The 14,218-nt window shown below is 41.1% G+C and overlaps 1 protein-coding gene across 3 annotated transcripts in view; it reads left to right on the plus strand.

The window, feature by feature from the left end:
- tmem129 (transmembrane protein 129, E3 ubiquitin protein ligase) overlaps positions 1 to 10,837 on the plus strand; it is a 48,501-nt gene extending 37,664 nt beyond the window's left edge. For 2 of the 3 annotated variants that reach the window (XM_036130104.1, XM_012857984.3), the window contains exons 3-7: positions 2,626 to 2,883; positions 7,332 to 7,492; positions 7,649 to 7,808; positions 9,381 to 9,453; positions 9,659 to 10,837. In XM_036130104.1, the coding sequence (XP_035985997.1) occupies positions 2,626 to 2,883; positions 7,332 to 7,492; positions 7,649 to 7,808; positions 9,381 to 9,453; positions 9,659 to 9,843 (837 nt within the window). In that variant the 3' untranslated portion in view covers positions 9,844 to 10,837. The remainder of the gene's footprint in view (positions 1 to 2,625; positions 2,884 to 7,331; positions 7,493 to 7,648; positions 7,809 to 9,380; positions 9,454 to 9,658) is intronic. The other variant, XM_021313827.2, reaches the window with a different exon arrangement.
- Positions 10,838 to 14,218: the final 3,381 nt, after the last annotated feature.

The following is a 14,218-nucleotide window of genomic DNA, read 5'->3' on the forward strand; positions in this document are numbered from 1 at the left end:
TAGGCTAAGAGGAAGGAAGGAAAACTGTCTCTATAACCAACTTTTATCGACCCTTTTTTCCCTTATTGTGCCACACGTCTTTCGATTGATATATATTGTTATTAAGTTATCGTCCAGCCCCATTTTATATGCTGCTGTCATCCTTGGGAGACATTTACAATTTATTCCAGCAATTATTGAGTTAATAAAGCAACACGCATCAGTCTGATAAACACAAAAAAATAAATCAGACTCTTTTTTTAAATTACGCACCAACTCGGTAAATAGGGAAGCTTAAAAGTATAATGTTCTCGCCTCAAACGATCTGAAAACGTACTTTTACTGCAGCAGAAAAGGGAGTGTTTAACTTACCACTGTGATCTCTGCGCTGTCTCGAATCAAGCTGCGGCCGCGGTGCATTCTGAGACGGTCAGTCTGAAGAACGCATGCACGGCTCCTATCTTCGCACTCTGTGCTCCATTAACCAGCCTTCCAAACTGTGACGTCAGACTACTGTTGTGAATTTGTATTCTCAAAGAAAAAATCTGTATTCTCAAGCAGCCGCTGCTGTTTGTGTTCATGCAGAGTAAAGCACAAATTTAAACTTGAAATTTGTATTTATTAGTTATTGAAGTTGTAACTATTTAAACTGTATGTTGTATCTTTTGAATGAGATTTCATTTATTATGAGTTTACAAATGTTTGTTATGCACAACTTCTGACTAATATGCACACATCTGTTCTTTTATGTACAAGTCTATTTTGGAAGGTTTCACAAAGAGATTTAACTAGCTGATAAGAGGACAGGAAAAGAGGAAGAGAAGAGATGGAAAAAAAAACCCCGTAGCGGAGTCACCCATGAACCAAAAATCAACACAGCCAAAATTACTTACAAAATGCATGCACATACATCAGAAAATATTCAGCAGTTAAAGCAGTTAATCACCTTATAGGTGAAAAGAGAAATAAAAAAAGGGGGGGGGGGAATCTTTCTTTACTCTGACGATGCCTCGACTGGTGTCCTGGAGTCCGCGGAACTGGTTCAGCTCAGCGGACAGCGGGGAACGGGAGGAGAAGTCCCTTCGTCTCTCTCTCTCTCTTTTCAGACGCTTTGTTCGGCCAAACCAAAAGTGTGGTCCCGTTTACAATCACCGGGAGATAACGGCTCTCAGTCTTTGGTTCAAGTGGGTTCAGAAAGTACTTTTAAAGTTGACCTCCTGCATCGGCAGTGCAGGGATGAAGTAGCTTCGGTAAATCTTGGTCCAGCGAGAAAATCGAGCATGTGGCACGTGGGGAAAATCCCAAACGGGATGAACAGCTGTGGGTGTCTTCCCAGTCTGGCGGGGCGCCAAATAAGAAGGCAGATCGCAGTGTGCGATCGGGTTAAATACCTTTCCCATAGTTATCTTGTTGCTACGGTCGGTGGCCATTTTAGGCCGTGTTGCATGTTGGGATTTGGTGGCCATTTTGACCACATTGCCTAATGGGAAATGCAGTCTGTCACGTCCTGAACTGGCGTTACAGCTCCCTGATGAGGGACAGTGGTCAATCATTGTTGAATCACTCCATTGGTATTGTCACGGTTTTTCAGCAAAGAGCCATAGTCCTGTGCTGAATCTGTCCATCAATATGTTCCTCATATGTTACAACATATGAGGAACATATTGAGGAAAGAGAAATGTTTGATTTAGCTATATGGGTCATTCACACTACTCCTGTGACACCACAGCATCATTTTCTTTTTTAATATTATGCTTAAAATTTAAAATAAATTCTAAATACGTTATTAATCCCAAAGGATTATGAAAGTATATTAGGCACTGTTTTGTGTTTTCATAAATAGCATAGAAGTTTCCACTTATCACAGAGTTTTTTTGTAGTCTTTCATTAATGTAAAAAGAAACAGTTTAAGTTTGAGCATTCTGTATAATATACGTTTTTAAACTACAAGTAATCAAAGGCTGTCTAGAGTTGGTAAAAAAAAGCCGAATTGTTAAGTGACAAAACAGTAGCTGTGCATCGAATGCCAACTTCAGCCTTGTGTGTTAAAAGAAAAAAACAATTAATATACTTCAGCTTCATGACCCATGTGACTTTCATGTCTGGGCATTTCCCAAGTAGTTAGCCTCATAACTAATGGGAGTGACATTTCATAGGGTTCTTGAGGAGACTATCCTTTTATAAAATAACATTACACATGAGAGTCTACCTGGCTCCAGTATACAGTCACTGAATTTTATGATCTGAGAAATTCATAATGTTGAGCAAACATTTCTTTAAAATGATCAGTTGAATTGTTTGCCATTTCATTAGTCAAGACCTTTGATTTATTTTAATGTGTTAGATTGGAGATGTTAGATCTTTGTTTTAACCTTTACAGATTGAGAGGAGGAATTATTAAACGTTTGCAAACATCTATTCAACTCAGTTGAGTTTATTTATATAGTGCCAATTGGCAACAAATATTCTCTCAAAGCACTTTACAAAAATAAAAATTCAGTCCAATCATAGACAGATTCAAAGTCAATAGAATGCATGTCAGTTTGACACTACCTATCAAACAATGCAGTCAAGTCAAGTTTATTATTCAGACTGGTAAAAAATACTTTAATCTAATCCTAGCTCTATTTTGTTGTGTTCCACCAGGTTAGTGGCAGCTGGAGAGTTTTTTTCTTTCTGTCTGTGAGCCTTCAATTGGCCAGCTGGGTGCTTGTCATTTACTGGTACTGCAGCCACTGGCACAACCATCCCATCAGCAAGACACTTTTAGCTCACGCACAGCTTCCTTATTCCAGCTCTGGTCATGTAGCAGCCAACATCAACAGAGAGTTCAGACGAATAGACAAAGTCGTGACTGGAGTGCCTGGAGCTCAAGTTATTGTTACAGACAGCTGGATACTGAAGGTGAGTGTAAAAAGAATGATCTCTCAAGTACTAGGTAAACAGTTCCTGCAAGGAAAAAGACTGGATTATTTCTCAAACTAATTTATGTCTACTTACCGTTTAAAGTCAAATTGAACAATAGTTAATTCTGTTTTACGAAAGTCTGTCAGTTATTTTGTATTTTGCTGCCAGTAGTTTTATTCCTGTATATTGTATGATGTTTCTGAAAAAAAAATGTTTTTGTCTTAATGAGTTTTTGTTAGTAAGGGGACTTAACTTATAAGTAGGGTCAAACACTGGATAACTGAACCAGTGTTATCTACACATAATGGAAAACATAGCAACAACACAAGTTTTAATTTAATTCTTTGGCACCTTGTGCCTCTCATAGAAGACAAAGTATCCTATTGGTTTTGTTCAATCCGTGAAAAAAGATAACTGGATTTTTTTTTATTTTTGCCTTGTCATCATGGCACACATGCAAAGTATTATTTTATCGTATTAGACAACATCAAGAAGCTCTTTTTACACCCTTCTTTTTAATTTGACCTTTTAATTTTTGGTAATGCTTTTTCAAATTAGGATCTGGCGTAATTTTCTATTATCTGCAGTGCCCAAAAGCTGGGTATTTAACTGAGGCTGAGCACTTGCAGGTAGTTTGGTGTCCAGAATCAGAAGGCCAATAGGCAGGAATCGACAGATCAGTCTGGGTAAATCCCAGGAAGGCAATCCAGGAATGCTATATGGTCTACTCACATGGAAGGCTTTCGACAAGTGTGATAGCTACCAATTTAGTGGACTTGTTATTTCATAAAGTAAGGAACTGGCTCAAAGATATTAGTACAAGCAGTCCTGCTAGAATGGGTCCAAGAATACCCAGAGGAAATGTGTAAGGAGTGCTGTGGAAATAGTTTGGCCTTCTCTGGTCCAAGAAGGAAAACATTACATTCAAATATGGAAGCCGAGCTGAAGAGCAAGACAGCAGATGGACCTGAAGACTCAAAGAAAGATGCCTTATAAAGTCCTGCAGGAAGATTATGTGCCTGTATACGTCACTAAGATAAGATAAGATAGTCTTTATTGATCTCACAATGGAGAAATTCACTCGTCACATCGGCTCATACAAGAAGGTACAGAGTATGGAAGGTGCATTCAGTTATATACAGTGAATCTTCATATATACAATGGATCAAAAAGAATACCAAAAAATACAAAAAAAAAGAAATAGGAATGGGCATATGATGTCTTATTTACATTCATAGTGGTCTATATATATATATAAACATATATATATATATATATATATATATATATATATATATATACATATATCTATACGCCTACATACATACGTACCTACGCGCATATATGTGCATATACATTGTATACATTTGTACATACATACATACATGTGTACTGACATATGTTCAGGTGTTGATAGCAGCAGTCACTACATCAGGACTATTGCGCGGGTTGTAGTACAGTGTATTTATTAGATTATTGCACATTAGTTATTGCACATTACTTATTACAGTTATGGTCACAGTTACAGTGCAGCATTGTATAATCTGATAGCAGCAGGAATGAATGACCTGCGGTAGCGCTCCTTTTTACAGACTGGATGTCTAAGTCTGTCATTAAAGGAGCTGCTCAGCTCCTCTACAGTCTGATGCAGCGGGTGGAAGGTGTTGTCCATGATGGATGTGAACTTGGACAACACCCTCCTCTCAGCCACTTCCTCCACAGAGTCCAGAGGGCAGCCCAGGACAGAGGTGGCCTTCCTCACCAACTTATTCAGCCTCTTCCTGTCCCGCTCTGCGCTGCCAGGGGCCCAGCAGACAACAGCGTAGAGGAGGGCTGAGGCCACCACAGAGTCATAGAAAGTTTTTAGCAGAGGCCTGCTCACTCCAAAGGACCTCAGTCTCCTCAGGAGGTGGAGCCGGCTCTGGCCCTTCTTATACAGGGCGTCGGTGTTGTGAGTCCAGTCCAGTTTATTGTTGACGTGAACACCCAGGTATTTGAAACTCTCCACAGTTTCTATGTCCTGCCCCTGGATGTTCACAGGTGAGTGAGGTGGGGGTCTTCTCCTGAAGTCGATCACCATCTCCTTGGTCTTACTGGTGTTTAAGCACAGATGGTTTTTCTCACACCAGTCCACAAAGTCCATGATGACCAACCGGTACTCCAGCTCATTCCCCTCAGACACACAGCCCACAATGGCCGAGTCATCAGAGAACTTCTGAAGGTGGCAGCTGTCCGTGTTGTAAGTAATGTCCGAGGTGTAAAGGGTGAAGAGAAACGGAGACAGAACGGTGCCTTGGGGGGCCCGGTGCTGCAGAGTGCCACCTCTGACTGACAGCCGTGCAGCCGCATGTACTGAGGGCGGTTAGTGAGGTAGTCCATGGTCCAGTCAGCCAGATGTCCTCCAGCGTCCCCCTCAGCAGCACCGGTCTGATGGTGTTGAAAGCGCTGGAGAAGTCAAAGAGCATGACTCTCACAGCGCTCCCGGTGGTCTCCAGGTGGGTGAGCGCCCGCTGCAGCAGGTAGATGATGGCATCCTCTACTCCGATGTTGGGCCGGTAGGCAAACTGCAGCGGGTCCAGGGTGGGGCTCACCACGGTGCGCAGGTGAGCTAGGATGAGGCGCTCCATGGTCTTCATCAGGTGGGAGGTCAGAGTAACCGGTCTGAAGTGGGCTGGTTCCCTGGCGTGCGGCGTTTTAGGAACCGGTACCACACAGGAGGTCTTCCACAGGGTGGGCACCACCCCCAGGCTGAGGCTCAGGTTGTAGATGTAGCTGAGGACCTCACAGAGCTCATCTGCACAGGTCCTCAGCAGCCTGGGGGGGATGCCGTCCGGTCCTGAGGCTTTCCTCTGTTTCAGCCTCGTCAGCTGACCTCTCACCTGCATTGGTGTGACTGTGAGGGGGGAGGAAGGTAGGACCGAAGGTGTGGATGGGTCGGTCGTTGATAGGAGTGGCGGTGGGGGCGATGGTAGGTCTCTGGAGGGCTGGTAGTTGGAGACGTGTGGAGAGTTGACGGCAGGGAGGGGGCCAGTGTGGGGGGAGTCAAACCGGGTGAAGAATGTGTTCAACTCATCTGCAGACTTGGTGTCACCGTCTGCCGCCCTGCTGGTCCTCTGACCAAAGCCGAAGATGTTCTTCAGACCTCTCCACACATCTCTGACGTTGTTCTTCTTCCCATAGTCCTTCTTTGCTGCCCTGATCCTCCACTGGAGCTCCCGCTGGACTCTACGCTGCTCCTCTCTGTCCCCTGAGTAGAAAACCCTCTTCTTCTGGTTCAGGAGGACTTTCAGCTCAGGGGTCACCCAGGGGGGGGTTGTTTGGAAAGCATCGTAGCTACGTAGATAGCAATGTAAATTGATTAGTATAACTTCACCCTGAAGTCTTGGGGCTGTGGGATTTTTGCGATGAAGATGTCTGACTGTATTTGAGTACACTGTATTTGAGGTGTACTTTGAAATAAAGTCCCCCACACTGGCTATGAGAGACAATCCTTTATCTGTTCTGGTTTTTGAGCCTTTTTATTTTCATTTGATATGAAAACTGTTTTTGGGTCCTCTCTTTATTCTCCCACACCTACAGGGAGAGACTAGTATATATTATAAGAACAAGCAGCTGTAACAACTCCTAGTAATTAGAGTCGCTTCAGCTGTAACTGCTCAGAGCTGATTAGAGGAGCCGAGCTGAGAAAGCAGCCCTGGGGTTCCAATTAACTTTTCCAATTACCTTTGCCGATAGTTGCTGTCAGTCAGGACAGTTCCACCCAGCATGCCATGGCGCATTTCTGAAGCATCCCTGAAATGCCGGCACCAGCCCCACATCAATCTAGAGCAGAGTGGATTGTTCAGACAGGAAGTCCGTTGATGAAAAGCAAAGTGAATCTAGTTCAGTTTACAAGTAAAAGACTACATGTGCAGGCTTTGGATCGCATTTTACAGTGAAACATCAATATGCCATTACCTGCGGCTCCAGCACCAATCCACCAGCGGATTTAACTTGATACTTGACTCCATGGACAACAATTTTAATTTTATTAAAAGCCTACAAGTCAACTACTATCGCATGATGATGCAATCCTCGCGTGATCCAAGTACAACGGTGCACCGGCTCTACGCTCTGAATCACTCCTGGTGGAAAAGGTGGCTGGCAGCTTCCGCATTCAGTGGAAAAAACAGGGTGACACTGTAGCAGGGACAGAGCAGAGCAAAACAAACAGCATACAAGCTGTACCATTACAATTCTGTCACTTTCAGGAAGTTTGATCTAGATTCTGCCCACTGCAGAGCCAAAACTCTGAAGCTGGAACTATAGAAATAAAAGCCCTATCATAAGTTCATAAATTTAAATGTATTTGTGCTTTGAGCAATTTTATATTGGATTTTGACATTATCCATCTCATCTGTTAAACAGAATTTTGATTCAAATACGCTCTCTTTTTCTGTTTGTAGGTGACCACATATCATATCTACATGGCCTTACAAAGTGATTGTCATGTGACCGTGACAGAGTCCAGGCAGCATCAGCTGAGCCCAGATTCACCTTCCCCCATACAGATCCTGACCCTGAGAGTGGAGAGCATCAATCCTGCTGTCAGGCCATTCAGTATCAGGTGTGTGTTTGTGTCTATGTACACCACTCATTCAATTATTCTAATTCTGGTCTCTGTTCACAATGCTACAAAAGCAATAAATGTTCCAAATTAAAATATTATTGATGTAGTGAAAAAATAGATAATTTCCCATGAAATAATTTCTGTTGTTTTTAGTCTTAATTCCACAGATTATACAGATTTCAGGGAAAAATTCCAAGCTCCCATCAGAACTTCTCCCAATGTTGTGGTCCACCAAACAGTCAGTGAGCTCTTTCTGGAAACCTTCAGAGCCCAGGTTGAGCTCAATCAACGATACACACTCCCCAGTGGGCAGGTAGTATTCTGCATTGGTTTCAACTTTTGCAAATCTGTGCCCGTATTCACAAAGATTGCTAAAAGTAGCTCTTAGTGACATCGTTTTAGGAAAAATATTTTTTCTTAGAATTTTACCTTGGTAAGATAAAAGTTATTCACAAAGCATCATAGGCCTTAAGAGACTCCTAACGTAGCAAAATGTTTGGAGTAGAGAGGAGGACTTTTAGTGAGCCTAAGAGTGTCTTAAGCAGGAAGATGGTGGAAACAGAGAGAGATGTTTGGCTGATACACTGCCTAAACAGTGAAGGAAATGAGCACATTAACTTTCTTAACAATTATACAATCATAATATTTACATAAGATAAACTTTATCATCCCCATAAGGGGAAATTAATTAGGTTCAGCGGCTCAAAGAGTTAAAGGCAGCTCTACCCAACGTCATTTTAGTGAGGATAAATGTCAGTAGCCTAAAATATCATCTAGAAGTTCATTTGTGTGATGCTATCTCTTAGCTTTTGAGTGCTACAGCACTTCTCATGTTCCAGGCTGGTGCATAATAGCACCAAGATGCACAGACAAAAAGGAGCATTGATCTGCAGCAATACCGTTCAAAGTCCGTGTATTTGCGCCGTTACTTTTCAATTCTCCCCTATTCTCCTCCCACAGCTGACTGGACAGATGCATTGCTGTTTGCTTTTTTCCATCTTTTTTTTCCTCCATTTCATGTTGTTAATTTTGGCAAATATGACCGCTTTATACAAGCTGGCAATCCCAGCAAAATGCTGACAGGTGAGGGCGCATTAATATCAAATAGATGAAGTCATAAAATGACTGGCGAGTAAACACAACAATAAGCATACTAGCCAGTGTAATAAATAGTGAAGTGTTGATCAGTTGCTTTGGTATGATGCGCTTGGCAGCTAAGGTACCTAATGTGAAGTGTTCAATTGAATCCATAGGCTCGTATTGATGCATTATCTGTAGTTTATTTTGCTCCAATTGGGATGAATAGTGCACAATGACCAGTAGACCATAATTCCAAAGGCAACATGACCCCAGTCTTTACAAGATTCCGCCACATCGGTCAAAAACCTGTATGCCCTTCCGGATTCAAACACCTGCTCTCTACCTGCTGCTGTCGCTCTCATATACATGAGCTGGCAGCAACCCCAAGTGAACAATTAAACATGACATACATTTTGGCTTCCACAATAAGCAAATCAAAATAATGATGAGGATGTGAATGAAGTGCGTTCAAACATTGTGATGTGTGACAATCCAGTGTAACTGGTTGATTCCTCTCCTTTGATATGAGCCCATTTGTGTGTTTTTTCTTGTACCGTCAACCAATCACAGCATTAAAGACAGCATCACACCTAACAACGTGTCAACCACACCTCCTCTCTAAGATAAAAATGTCTGTCATTTCCTTACCCAGAGTCGCTCTTAGCAGCTATCTGAATCACTCTTAAGCTACGATTTTTAGGTTAAGATAGGAGCTGTCTGAGAGGACTCTGATAATCTTTGTGAATACGGCCACTGAGCTTTTGTTTAACAACTGTTAAGAGTTGTAAGCAATGTGCATCTACAGGAAGTGGAGCCCTGTTTTGGCTGCATGCAAGTTCCATCAAGTACTAAGTTGCTTAGACTCTGTCAAACAGCAGGTAAGAGCTTTCTTACACATATATAATTTTTCCTAAAAAGGACAAAACATTTTTTTTTTTACAATCAAGCTTTTAAAGAATGGCTTGTTAGGCAATAGTAGAAGATCTAGTATAAGCCTAAATTTTGTCATAAGATATTGGAAACACTTTCTGTTCATGTTTGAGTCAGTAATACCTAACATGTGTGTCTGTGTCTTGACTACAGGAATAGAGAATGAATCAGAGTGCCAGCAGTGTTTTTGCAGGCCCATGTGGTGCCTCTTATGTTTGGGTCGATGGTTTGCCAGCCACCAGGACCAACAAAGATTGGACACTTGGTTATCCAGCAAAGTCCCATGTCCTACATGCAGAGCAAAATTCTGCATACTCGATGTTTGTTTGATCCGCTGACAAGATCCCAGTACTATATTAAAGTGACTTCTTCCTCTCAAATCAACCCACATATTTTTTCTTCCACATCAAGCTAAGAAGCTATACAGCATTACTGAACAGGACACTAGCCATGTGATGTGGCCTAATCTGTTTGCTAAAACTGTATTCCACTTTCTCAAATTATCTGTAATACCCATAGGTCATCTGTACTGTATTTAAAGGAGCAATAAGCAAAATTTTATTTTTCAAAATGCGCATTGAAAAAGGTTGATGGAAACACAACTTATAAGACGTAGCTGCCTGGGCCAATCTTCCTCTTTCGCCTGCTGCTGGCCAGCTGTACAGGAGAGATGCTCTCTCCTGGACCTCGTGAGGAGAAAGTCTGCACTGGAGAAATTAAGTAACCCAGTGACCCACAACCGTGTGTGCAGTGTTGTGCTATAACTTCTCTTCAAGTTCAAGAAGTTATTAACATAAATAAAATTAACATCCAGGGAACAATACTACAGAATGCTGTTTGTAAGGTAAGTAGCTGGTAGCCCACCTAGTGTAGTTAGCATTGTTTAATGCAGCCCGAGCTGCCCACCGCGATCGACGTGTACATTCAGGGCATTCTTTCTTTTATCAAAATTTTTTAAATTGAAACGGTTAACTGGTCAAGAAAACCTTTGTTCGACCTGAAATGACTCATTTAATCATCCAAAACGGTATGGAACACATTAATTAACTGAAAAATGTTGCATAGTATGCCTTTAATGTAGAGAACAAGAATGGGAGTGGCGCAGGAGCGGGAGTCATTTTGAATGGGAGTGGGAGTAATTTTACCAGGAGTGGGATGGGACAGGATTTTATTTTTTACTCTGGCCTGGGATTGGGACGGGACACAATTTTTTTTCTTTCTTTCAATTTATTTTCTTTCTTTTACAACTGTGGGCTGAGACAATGTCGGTAATTACTTACTAAAAATAATGACAAGTGGATATTGTACCAATAAATTCAACTAAAACTAAAACATTGGAATAATTTGTTTTTATTGCATGTATTTTTTTATATAAATCAATAAAAAATGTAATCATTGTTTATTATCATGGATGTGTTTATGCATTGTAAGGGGTCTTGCATTTCTCTGCTTGCTTCTCTTTCCCTCGTATGTGAAATCAGCTAAGACAGAGCGTGGATGTTGGACTGTTGGCTGAAAGCCACAGGAAATGTGAAACTGTTGCAGGGTCACTCGCAAGGGGAGCGCCCCTCACCACAGGGTGCCCACCGCTACGAATCCAGGCTCCTCCTTCATCTTTCTCTAGGAGAAAGTAAGGAACCAGCCTCTACAGAAACCAGCTTTTAGTGATTTTGCAGGAAAAGTGAGCCGAGACCGTATGAAGCAGTTTCCCCCAGCTGGACAGTGTCTAAGTACGCTGCAGCCAAACACAGCAGCAAATACAGCCGTGGTTGGAAGGCCCTGCAGAGTTCCCAGCAGTACCAAGCTTCCTCGCCACCGATTTGAACCACTTTCAACCAGAGAACCAGCTTGAACCCTGGAGCAACTTCTTGCAATCGAATGGACCTGGAGGCAGAGGTTTGGCAGGGGGAGCAGGGAAAGTTAAGCCCGGCATACACTATGATATTTTTAATCGTGCTCATATACAGCTCAAACTGTACGACGAAACAGCGGGGTTTAACAGTTCACGATATCTGTTCTTACAATATGGCCCCATGCTCTGATGCGATCTGATGCTCACACTATGTCTAAAAACCACACGTTGGACTCACCCCGTAGGGAGATGGCGCTACTGGTACTCGTTTATCCGGAAGCTCAATGCAGCGGCGGATTTAGGAAATTTGGGGACCTAGGCAAAGAAAGGCATGGGGCCCTCTGAACTGTGAAGACGACACATAAAACAGACCCATTATACAGATAGAGAAATTTTAATAGAATAAACATACATTATTTTTCTACCTTTTGTCCCTCTCTTCTTATCCCTTTTCTTGTTGTTATCCTCTCTATGTTTTCTTTTGTCCCTTTTTCTAGCAGACAAGCCATGATCTGCTTATCTGTTCTCCATTTTTCATTTGAATGAAATAATAGCTGGAAGTAAATCTGCACCTGTCTCCATTTCGTGGCAAGATCCCTTCCTTCACCTAGAGTGGTCCTCTCAGTACTATAGAGCAGCGTGGATGGGCAGACAGCTGATTGGCCAGACCTGGGTCTTATTCAGGAAGTACACTGCTGACTGCTTACCAGCAGGGTGGATGATACTGGACTCTCTCAATCTGGTGGAACAACATCATTATCAAAGCCTGTCTGGATAATTTTGGAACTCTCTCTGTCACAGTCCATCCCTGTCTCTATCTGAAAACAAACACATAAAACACAGGATGAGGCTTTTACCCAATGTATATTTGCTCAATTGCTAAAGTAGAAATTTGAGGATTTCATGCAGCTTCAATTTTGTCTATGTCACTGTAACTCAGAGGAACATACTGCAATTTCTACTCTACTACTAAACCTATTTATATGCTGGTTACATATTTCAAAACCTTCATGCTCAGTGGAAACCTTGAACCCCCACAATGATGATTTAATGTTTACTATTTATGATAAACTGAACAAGTATTTATTTTGAGGGATGACTTCTTAAGCCAGAACTCTAAAAAAATCGTCTTCGGCTGGAAAATGAATTATGACAAAACAAAAATAGGATGCATGTCACAGGAAAGACTAGTGATGCTACAAATATGACAATTGCTTCAACTACCAAACAGTAAATTAATTTGTTTATAATTAGCTCGACCCTTAACATCCACAGCTGTACACAATAACACACATTAAAAACAATGTTAATACAAAGCTGTAAGGTAGAGTGAGAAGTTGGCAATAACTTCCTTATGTTTTTTGAATGTATAACTTAAATTATTAAGGACTAAAACACCTACCAAGAGTACCTGTAAAATCTAAGGGTGATTATAGAAAGAGCACCCAAAAGCCTGAAGTTTTCCTAAAATTCAACACGAAAAAAAGAACACCTAAATAGTTGATTTCTCATTGTTTGTAGCAAATACAAACGAAATTCGAAACTTACTTTAAAATGAATCATCTTTAATAAGGTAAATAAATACTTATCAATATAGGGGGAATGTGGTCCGTGTACCCATAGACATAATATAAGAGTAGACGCGTCATTGGGCGGGTTCTGCCTATGCTGCGATGCGTCAGAGCGTCCGCCATCTTAAATGTGGCAAATCTGCAGTTACTCAGTCACTTAAACAGTATCAGAGGGACTTTAATCTCTGAATATACTTTGTATTTGTAGTATTTTTTTGTAATATTACAAGTTTATTTTCGCATCCCTTTAGCTTCATTCTCCTGAATTTATTCTCCTAAAGAATAAAAATATTTAAAATAATCTAACCTTGCCCTATTACTCTAGGAGTGAAATAATTCTGCAAACTGTGTTTATTCTGGAAATGTTCCCCCTTAATTCTCATAATATGACGTTTTTCTCATAACATTATCACTTTTGTGTTTGTTTGTTTATTTTTACTTTATTGACCTAGGACTTTTTTCTCTCATTTTATTAATTTTACCTTTTTAATACTCACCCAAAAGTCTGTTCCTAAAGGTTCACAAGTGACACGGTTTTATGAAATAATGAAGACAACAATGTTTAGATTTAACAAATCGATCCTCATAACACATACACACACAAATATATATATATATATATATATATATATATATATATATATATATATATATATATATATATATATATATATATGTGTGTGTGTGTGTGTATATGTATATATATATATATATATATATATATATATATATATATATATATATATATATATATATATATATATATATATGTGTGTGTGTGTGTATATGTATATATATGTGTGTGTGTGTGTGTGTGTTTATTGCAGCACAGGAATGAGGCATCTTCTCTGATCCACATTCACAATAACAGAACTCAACTTTTTTCTGCCACATACAATATGGCGGTGACGTTGACGTGCGAACCTGCGCCCTATGACGCGTCTACGTATATATGGCCGTTTCTCAATATGCGTTCTTGAGCGTTCTCGTGTGCTCGTGTACTCGTGATACGTCATCAGCCTCAGCCCGAGCACTGTTCCAATGCTGAGAACGCCAAATCGAGAACGCGCCGAATTCCCCGGATGTTGTTCTCGCCCGCCCTCTTTATCGAGCATGCATCAGAGCAGACTTGTGCGTTCTTCAGACTGACCGCTTGCCCAGAATGCACCGCGGCCGCAGCTTGATTTGAGACAGCGCAAACAGAGCTCACAGCGGTAAGTTAAAAAAATTCCCTTTTCTGCTGCTGTTGTTGTTCAAAAGTACGTTTTAAGATCGTTTGAGGCGAGAATA

Source organism: Fundulus heteroclitus, unplaced genomic scaffold (genome assembly GCF_011125445.2).
Source record: "Fundulus heteroclitus isolate FHET01 unplaced genomic scaffold, MU-UCD_Fhet_4.1 scaffold_28, whole genome shotgun sequence".
Taxonomy (NCBI): Eukaryota; Metazoa; Chordata; class Actinopteri; order Cyprinodontiformes; family Fundulidae; genus Fundulus; species Fundulus heteroclitus.